Here is a 9,831-nt window from a genome sequence, read left to right as displayed (position 1 = left end):
TTTATTAATGTTTTTTTTTTTTTTTTTTTTTTTTTTTTTTTTTTTTTTAATTAACAGCCATTCCGTTGAGGTTGTTAACTATGTACTTGATTGTTATCCAAACCTCTAGTAAGGATCAAGAGTTAAAATCCCAATAGAAAGACTAAAACTATTAAAATTGGATGGCCATAGGGACCAAGACCTCTTATTTACTCTAAATTATATATTATATATTAATCGAACCTATATGCTTTCATTACAACTTAACATTTGAAGATGCTACAGAGTTTCCCAGTTTGAGAAAGAAGACAAAACGCCATTAGGTGCAACAACATAGTTTTGAAATTGGGTAGAAAATGTAACGAATAAAACTTTAAGACCAAAGTTGTAGATTGATGAATATATAGTCCAGCGAAAGTATTGGAATTCACTAAAAATGTTCAACAACTATGCGTTAAATTAATTTTATACTATTCTTATTCTCAGTTTCATGATAGAGAACTAGAGCAGTTCTCTACATCAATCGCTACGGAATCTTTTACTGAATCATTTCTTCAAAACTTCGCCAGGGTTCGTGAAATTCATCACTGGATTTAGTTGCGGTTTAATTCTTTCACTTACGTATGAATGAGGAATTCTTAGTTGATTAATTGCTGATAAATTTGCTTTACCGAATATATGCTTGTTTCACTTTGTTAGCTATCGTAAAGAACTCTGCATCTGTTTTTTTGTTTCCGCATTGGACGTAGAGTTTAAGTTTTTTCTGCGTAAAAATTGTCATTGATTGGCCGAAATATGTTATGATCGTCGATCCTAGTATAACTGTATGATTGTACTTTTTTTAGGAAGATAGGTTTTCAAGCAGATTTTTTGCTTTATTACTTAAATTTCGTGGTATCTGAATCTTCATATTGATTATGGAAAGCCTTTGACTTCGCATTTTGTTGAATTTAAGTTTGTGTCTCTATTCACAAGAATATAGTAGCAATGGAATTGGTAAAAAAATGCAGGTGGCGTGTGTGCTTGATTGTTAGCATCAATGGTTTCTGATATAAACATGCTATGATTGTTGAAGCAATCGGTATAAGTTGTTACAACTTGTTAAGATGAAAAGATTCTGCAAACGATTCTTGTAAAATTTAGGTTCCATTTTTTACTGTGGACTTGTATGGATTTTGATTTTAACTCAATATCAACAAAAACTTTTTTGATGCTAGAGAAAGGTTAATCACTGTATTAATCAGTTACGTTGTGGACTCCAATGGATTACAATAAAATTCAAACACCTTTTATATTTGAGAAAGATTGATCACTAGATTAGTTAATTAAAAAGGTACCGACTATATTACATCAAAATGAAATTAACGCAGGATCTAATGCTACACATATTTGCTGAGTTTTTGGAAATTATAGTTGATCTTTTTATCTATGTTTTTTTTCAGGGAAATGACAGCAAATAACTATGATGCTGATAGAGAAGCTTCTGATGCTAGTATTATCAAGGTACATGGATAATAATGCTTCTATTCTGATATTTTATTCATTTTCAGGCCTCTCTTGTTTCTGTTTATCCCTAAAATTTATTGTGATCTTTTTAATTAAAAAGAAATATCTTTCCAGGGTAAGGTTGATCCAGCAAAACCTGCATCCCTTACATGGAAGAGGAAACTAAACACCAAGGAAATTCCCCTTTCAGAGTTTGGTTTAAAGTTCAAAGAAGTAATCCATATGGTATGTATGTTATATATATATATATATATATATATATATATATATATATATATATATATATATATATATATATATATATCAAGTGATGCAATTTGTTTACATATCAGCTTTTTTAATTGTTTGCTTCCTTTGCATAGGCTCCATTTTTATATCGGTTATGGCGTTGGATACGAGAAGATGCTGCAAATGGAAATGGAAATGTAGTTCTTTTAATTTATATCAATATTTCTTTGATAAGCATTTTAATGATGACAATTCAGTAACTTATATTACTATATTGTTTTAGGGAACTAACTTTAACCCTTTCAAGAAACACTGCTATTCTTCTTGTAATGGTGTTCCTTTAGGTGGTATTGGGTAAGCTCAATTAGCTTTTGTATGATAAATTGATAATCACAACTCTTTCTTTTGGTCATTTTATTTGTAAAAACACATCTGGCAGTGCAGGCAGCATTGGAAGGACATATAAAGGCGAGTTTTTGCGTTGGCAACTCTTTCCGAAAACATGTGAAGAAAAACCAGTTTTAGCAAATCAATTTTCTGTAACTTTTTTCTTATTTAGTTATTTTTATCAGATATTCATCACTGTAATAATATTCCTAAATTACTTTTTGACATTGTGCAGATGTTTGTGTCACGACCAAATGGAAAGAAGTATTCGACTGTCCTCTGCCCACCAAACCCAGAAATGCTGAAGTAAGAAACTTTCTATTAATTTTTGACAAATCTTCATAAATGGTCCATGTGGTTTCCCAGAATATCAAGTTTAGTCCCTAACATTTTTTGTCTTCAAGGATGGTTTAAAAACTTTTCATAGATAGTTCTTATGGGCTATGGCTAAAACCGTCTATTTTGGTCTCTTAAGTCAGAACGTGCAAGGCATGTGAGAAAAAAAATCGTCTTTTACAAACAAAATCACTTCCCTACAAGAAAAAAAAGTAATATTTGTAGAAAGTAGAAAGAATTATTAATGAAAATGAAGATAATGTGAAATTAACAGAGAGAATTCGGTTGATGGGATTGGATCTTGGGACTGGAATTTCAGTGGAGAGAAATCTACATATCATGCATTATACCCAAGGGCTTGGACAGTTTATGATGGTAATTCTCATTTTTTTTCATTCCCAAGGTTGACCATTGGTCTAAGTTTGACTTTTTTTGTGTCATCATTGACCAACCCTTTTTCTGTTATGTAGGTGAACCTGATCCTGACCTCAAAATAGTTTGTCGTCAGATTTCCCCAATTATCCCTCATAATTATAAAGAAAGCAGCCTTCCTGTAGCAGTATTTACTTACACGGTATGATTATGTCTCTTAAACCCCATTGACAAATGACATGACATGACACAACTTGTACTGCTTTTGGCCTGACATTACTGAGACTGATGTCAATGTGACAAATATTGCAATTTTTGTCCCATCCAAAAAGTGTAACATGATGTGACAGTGAGTCACTCTCAATCTCTCTTCTGTACAAAAGACACGAATGCCCTCCTATCATTTCCTGTGTAACATAACATACATTAAAAAGCTTCTATTTAGATGACATTGATCTTTATCATTGGCTTTAATCTTGCTTAGCTGTCAAACACTGGAAACACAGATGCAGATGTCACTTTGCTATTTACATGGGAGGTAAGTTATCATCAGTTTAGGTATTTCAGAAAAACAAAATAAGTAAAAGTTGATATTCTCACTTATTTTAGAATTCTGTTGGTGGATCCTCTGGATTATCCGGTCATCATTCCAATTCAAAAATGACGTAAGGATGTTTACATGTTAACCTCAGATTCTACATCCATACTGGGTTTCAGGATTATTAATTATATGCTTTGTCATAAATGTTAAAAATATTGTTATCAGGGTGAAAGATGGCGTTCATGGAGTACTCCTACATCACTCGTAAATTCTTGTCTCCTTTATTTATTAATTCATTAACAGTGTGTCGTTCCATTTATGCCATATGCAAGAAATAGCAACATGCTTTCATTTATTTATTACAGGACTGCAGATGGACAGCCCCCTGTAACCTTTGCTATTGCAGCACAAGAAACAAACCATGTGCGCTTTTCAGAGTGTCCATCCTTTATAATATCTGGAAACTCCAAGGGTCTCACAGCAAAAGACATGTGGAATGAAATTAAAAAGGTTGGTTATATACAAGAAATAGCAATTTAATTTCATTTAATTGTTTTTTACAACATCCTACTTTCATTTACTGTACTTTCAGTTTTATTCTTATGAAGGCATCTGCCAAATTATAGCACTGTACTTTCGATTTTTGTCTAATTAAGACATTGTACTTTGAAAAATCTGACCAATTATACGAATGAAATTGCTATAGTGGGATAGTTTTTTCAAAGTGCAATGTTGTAGTAGGTGATAATGAAAATAAGATGCTATAGTAAACATATTAATGAAAGTACATAGCCATTTCTTACATTTAGCCTTAATTTTTATGATTCAGAATGGTTCTTTTGATCACCTTGATTCCTCTCAACTACCAATGGTTTCAGAAGCAAAGTCATGTATAGGTGCGGCTATTGCAGCTTCTGTGACCATACCATCTCAGGCTGTGCGGACTGTTACCTTCTCATTGGCGTGGGACTGCCCGGAAGTTGTCTTTCCAACCAGGACTTACCATAGGTGACTCACCATACCTTTTTCTTTTCTCAAACTTTATTATATATCAAAAGGGCTAAATTCAAGAAATAGCAACGTACTTTCGTGTATTGGTTTATTATATTTATATCATCCTACTTTCATTTCATCCTATTACATGATCCTACTTTGAAAATTAACCAATGTATCCCAATGTCATCCAAGTACTATGCAGTTTTCACAGCTATAATTTTGTAGATTTTTTAAAGTGTAAGGTCCTAATAAGAAAAATACTAGAAGTTGAATACTATAGGTAGGTAGATATTTCAGAATACAATGCTTTAATAAGATGAATTGAAAATACGTTGTTGTAGTAGAAAAAAAAGGTAGAATGCTAATGCTTTGATAAACAAAGAAATGAAAGTACATTGGTATTTCTTGCATTCTAGTGTTATATGAAAACTAGCATGATTCTTACAAGGGATGTTTTGTGACAGGCGTTACACCAAATTTTATGGTAGTCATGGGGATGCTGCTGAAAAAATCGCACATGATGCTATTCTAGGTGATGCCTTCTTATCTATTTTAGTATTTAAAGTACATTGTTGTTCCAAGAAAGTTGTTTTTATATATTATTAACAATTCCAATTATTGATTTTGTATGAAATTTAGAACATGGTAATTGGGAGGCCCAGATAGAAGCATGGCAACAGCCTATCCTCGAAGACAAGAGGCTTCCTGAATGGCAATCCAAAACCTCTAATTTAATTTTCTTTCTTTTCACTGCCCTTACTAATCTCTAATCCTATTGCCTTTCTTCAGGTACCCAATCACTCTTTTCAATGAATTATATTATCTCAACTCAGGGGGCACAATCTGGACAGGTAACCCTGATCTTTTTTTTATTATTTTTTTATCAAATGAAAGCAGCTCAAGTTTATGTTCATAATCTATGTTTTTTTTTCCAGATGGACTACCTCCTGTACACAATTTATCAACCATTAATGGAAGACAGTTCTCAATTGATAAATCTAACATGGATTCTCAAAGTAACGGTGATACTAATACAACTCATCAACACGACACTGCTGTTAACGTTCTTGAAAGAATGACGTCAGTACTTGAAGAAATCCATAACCCCACATCAAAAATCTCAGCATTTGGAACAAATCTTCTACAAGACGGAGAAGAAAACATCGGGCAATTTCTGTATTACGAAGGAATAGAATACCACATGTGTAACACATACGACGTCCATTTCTACGCATCATTCGCCCTAATCATGCTTTTCCCCAAACTCGAACTCAGCCTCCAACGCGACTTCGCATCCGCCGTCATGATGCATGATCCCCGTAAAATGGATATTTTATCCGACGGGGCATCGGTCCCGAAAAAAGCCCTAGGTGCTGTCCCTCATGATATCGGAATGATCGATCCTTGGTTTGATGTTAACTTCTATAACCTCTACAATACAGACCAATGGAAAGATCTAAACCCTAAATTTGTCCTCCAAGCCTACAGAGACGTGGTGGCTACCGGAGATAAGAATTTTGCGAAAGCTGTTTGGCCTTCGGTTTATATTGCAATGGCGTACATGGAGCAATTTGATAAGGATGGAGATGGGATGGTTGAAAACGAAGGGTTTCCTGATCAGACGTATGACACGTGGTCGGTATCGGGTGTTAGTGCGTATTCCGGTGGGCTGTGGGTGGCGGCGTTACAGGCGGCGTCTGCTATGGCGGGTGTAGTTGGTGATAAGGGGTGTGAAGAGTATTTTTGGGCCAAGTTTATGAAAGCGAGGAGTGTGTATGATAAGCTGTGGAATGGTTCTTATTTTAACTATGATGATAGTAAAGGGAGGACAAGTTCGTCCATTCAAGCTGATCAGTTGGCGGGACAATGGTATGTTTAAATTTGAACCACCTTTATCTTTGACAGACCATTTAAAACATTTAGGCTACTTTGACAGACCATCTGAAAAGCTAGCTGGTAGATTTGGAAAATTAAAAAAAAACTTCTAAGCTAACTTATCAACTACTTTTTGGTTTGGCAAACATGACAATTTGAAAAGCTCGAAAACAGTTAGTTGTGATGCGTCACACACAACCTTCAATGGGTTGTGAATTTTGGTAGGTATACTCGAGCATGTGGGCTTTCTCCGATTGTTGATGAAGAAAAGGCAAAAAGTGCATTGGAGAAGGTTTATAATTTCAATGTTTTGAAAGTGAACAATGGGAAGCGTGGAGCTATTAATGGGATGCTACCCACCGGTGAACCCGATATGTCATGTACCGAATCGAGGGAAATTTGGACAGGGGTTACCTATGGAGTTGCTGCGGGGATGATTCATGAAGACATGATTGACACCGCTTTCCACACTGCAAGTGGAGTGTATGAGACCGCTTGGTCCGAAAAGGGATTTGGGTAAGTCTACTTAATAGCAACATGATTTCATTTATTTGTTCATTATAACATCCTATTTTCATTTCTTTGTATTAAATCAATGTTATTCAAATCCAAAGAACACTTTAATATCCTAAAGAGGTAAGCGACTTTGAAAGTTGTTCTAGATTGGTACTTTTTTTTAAACAAGCACGTTATCCTCAAGGTGGAAATCTGGGTTGGATCGTCTCCTAATTCCCCATAATTTTTTATCTCTTCCTCATCGACTTGTTTTCATCGATCATTGTGTGGATCAAGCCCTTGGATTGCATGAGCCTTACCGATGGTCTGAGTTCCGTTTCTAGCTATTTGATGAACACCCTTCATTTTTTTCAAAGTTACTGACATAGTCTCTAGTTGTCCCCTCTTGACGGATAGCTAGGAATTGCAGTGATCCAAGAGGTGACGCTTATGCCCTCACTCCAACAATACCATGACAAAGCTGCTGCCTCCATACATAGGGCTGCAACAGTACGGTATATCCACCCGTACGTTTCCTCTCCCTTGAATAAAGGCATCTTCAATTCTCGAACTCAATGAAAACAATCTGTTATGAACTGGACTTATAAGAGCAGATTCAATAACACAAAAAGCATCCACAACTTCAAATATTGATTGATAACCTCAAATATACCCAAAAGATTACAAGAACTAAAGATAGGTTAGCTGATTCGAGATAGCTACTCTCCCAAGGAATAAATTCCAGATTTTAACACAGAAGATTGATACCTCACTCCGCATACTCACTACCCCCTTATACTAACTGAGTAACTGACCTAACAAACTATAAAATACCTAAATTGCCCCTGAACTAATGAGATTCTCTTTATTTATTGCATTTCCCATATTGCCCTTACCTAGCTTATGTGACATAAGTTGATGCATAACACAATCAAAAAATGACTGTCATACAAACAAATTCTAAAATCCTTACCTTCTTACCCAGTCCCTTCTTCAATACGCTTCTTACTTTCTCTAACCAATCTCGTTTCTTCTTCATCAGAGAATGTTTGTTGGTGGGTGAATCCGACCCGATACTTTTATTCTATCACAATAAAAAAAATCATATCGAAACCCTATATATAAGTGTTATGAGATAATCTTGTCCTAAATTAAAAGAGACTAATAGATACCCGGAATTTTAATAAAGATAACTATTATCTAATTTGAATAAATAATTAAATATTTACTAATTAGTCGATAGTCTTGACCAAATCGGCAAGTCTGTATCGGTTAGTCATAAGTAGCATTATAATTTGCAAGTTAGAACTTAATGAGAGTTTTTTTCTTGAATTTATTTGTTAAATCGTTCTTTTGAATCTCACTTGTACTCGTTTTTTTTTTGCAGCTACTCTTTCCAAACCCCAGAAGCTTGGAATACTGATGGGCAGTACAGATCTATGACATACATGCGGCCTTTAGCAATATGGGCCATGCAATGGGCCCTTACACAACCCAAAATGCCGAATAAGAAAATAAAGCCCGATTTAAAGCCCGAATCTTTCATGAGTCAACATATCGGGTATACAAAAGTGGCCCGTTTACTAAAGCTACCAAAGGAGCAACACACAAGAAGCATTTTGCAGATTATTTTCGATTACACTTGCAAAAAGATGAGCACGTGATATTTTTAGTTGTTTGTAATATTGCTATGTAAGTGCTTCATATTTATCATATTGATAACTGTGTCTTCAGAAAACCTCAATTTATTAAAAACATGAAACTATATGCATAAATCCACCTTGATTTTATAAAAATACTGTTACCAATTATTGATGTGTATGGTTTGTTTGATGGATGTGTCATCGAATCACTTATAAAAGTACTAGTAATTGAGCTTGGATCAAGTAACAAGGTAATGAAGAAACTCAAGAACAGGTCTAACATAAACAACAAAGATGAAGTAACTTTGAAAAAAAATGAAGGGTCAATTAAGGGGCCAGAACATGTTGGAATGCATTCTTAGGTTTCATTGCTCCAACTTTTGAAATACGTACTTTAACATAAACAACAGGGCGGCTCAACCAGTTTGGGGCTCTAAACGACCAAAAATTTGGGGGCCTTTAACATTTACTATACTTAGAGGGTGTTTGGGATTTCATTATGAAGTTTAAAAGGATTTTTATCCAAAATGACTTATTGACTTATGAATGTGGGAAAAGTAGTTTTTAAAAAAATGTTTGGATTAGATTTTTAGTGGCAAAAGTCAATAAGTCAATAAGTTAAAAGTGTTTGGCTAACTTATTGACTTTTGCTTGTTTTTTTTTCTAATAAATCATAAGTCATTTCAAGAAGTCACAAATTGTAACTTCTTCAAAACTCATTTTCAAAGGTTAAACCAAAAGTCATTTTAAAAGTCCTTATCAATTATCCAAACACTTTTTTAGCTTATTAACTTTTAAAAAAGTCAATAAGTTAAAAATGAGTTTTTAGATAAAATCCCAAACACCCCCTTAATGTTATAAACCTTCCTCATTTATCTGGGCTTGAGACCGACAATAATAAACTAAAAAGTTTACAAATGGCGGAGTTAATTTTTTTTTTATGTATATGTTTTTGTGAATATATTTTATGACATAATATTAATTTTTCTAGCTTTTTTAGATACAAATTCTTTTATAAAATTTTCATAATCAATTTCTTTTACTAAATGTTTTTCAATTGACAAAATAGCTAATCCATTTAATCTTTCTTATGACATTGTAGATCTTAAATAATTTTTTAATAGTTTTAATTTAGAAAAACTTCTTTCTGCAGAGGCAACGGTTACATGAATAGTTAATATAATCCTATAGGCAACATATGCATTTGGAAAAAAACTAAACTTTTTAATGTAATTAAGTATATTAATAATTTTATCGTGTTCTAAATGTACAATATGTCTTAAAAGTTTTAATTCATGAAATAAATCTAAACCATCAATATCTAAGCTATCATCATGCTTTAAAGATTTTTCTAGATTTAAACAATGTTCTTTTAAAGTATTTTCATCAAATGATTTTTTTTTATACTAAATAGAAAACCAAAAATATTTTTGAACTCGTTAAACTGCTCAAATCTACTTTTAAGTGAAGTAA

General features: G+C 33.5%; 1 protein-coding gene across 4 annotated transcripts; it reads left to right on the top strand.

Moving 5' to 3' along the window:
- The first annotated feature begins 429 nt into the window (after window positions 1-429).
- On the top strand, window positions 430-8,515 carry LOC145060950 (uncharacterized). Of its 4 annotated transcripts, none has more exons than XM_079008282.1 (20): window positions 430-549; window positions 1,422-1,482; window positions 1,600-1,710; window positions 1,848-1,910; window positions 1,997-2,067; window positions 2,153-2,252; window positions 2,336-2,406; window positions 2,711-2,811; window positions 2,907-3,010; window positions 3,293-3,346; window positions 3,418-3,473; window positions 3,575-3,613; window positions 3,715-3,859; window positions 4,179-4,357; window positions 4,810-4,877; window positions 4,985-5,057; window positions 5,135-5,196; window positions 5,281-6,214; window positions 6,446-6,736; window positions 8,103-8,515. In XM_079008282.1, the coding sequence occupies exons 2-20, from the start codon at window positions 1,426-1,428 to the stop codon at window positions 8,377-8,379; spliced, it is 2,856 nt and encodes a 951-aa protein (XP_078864408.1). In that variant the 5' UTR covers window positions 430-549; window positions 1,422-1,425; the 3' UTR covers window positions 8,380-8,515. The 4 variants fall into 4 exon arrangements, with proteins under 4 accessions (XP_078864408.1, XP_078864410.1, XP_078864409.1 ...); XM_079008284.1 differs by having other exon boundaries at window positions 443-581; XM_079008283.1 differs by having other exon boundaries at window positions 445-600.
- Window positions 8,516-9,831: the final 1,316 nt, after the last annotated feature.

This window comes from Lactuca serriola, chromosome 7, assembly GCF_051521515.1.
Source record: "Lactuca serriola cultivar US96UC23 chromosome 7, Lser_US96UC23_V15, whole genome shotgun sequence".
NCBI lineage: Eukaryota > Viridiplantae > Streptophyta > Magnoliopsida > Asterales > Asteraceae > Lactuca > Lactuca serriola.
The sequence above is the reverse complement of the archived record's forward strand: the minus strand, read 5'-3'. Positions and strand labels throughout refer to the sequence as shown.

Excerpts from the sequence above, each read along its gene's own strand:
- LOC145060950 (XM_079008282.1), top strand. The coding sequence starts at position 1,426 with ATGACAGCAAATAACTATGATGCTGATAGAGAAGCTTCTGATGCTAGT. Across the intron at positions 1,711-1,847 it reads TCAAAGAAGTAATCCATATG|GCTCCATTTTTATATCGGTT; the intron begins GTATGTATGTTA and ends TCCTTTGCATAG. Across the intron at positions 3,474-3,574 it reads CATTCCAATTCAAAAATGAC|GGTGAAAGATGGCGTTCATG; the intron begins GTAAGGATGTTT and ends TATTGTTATCAG.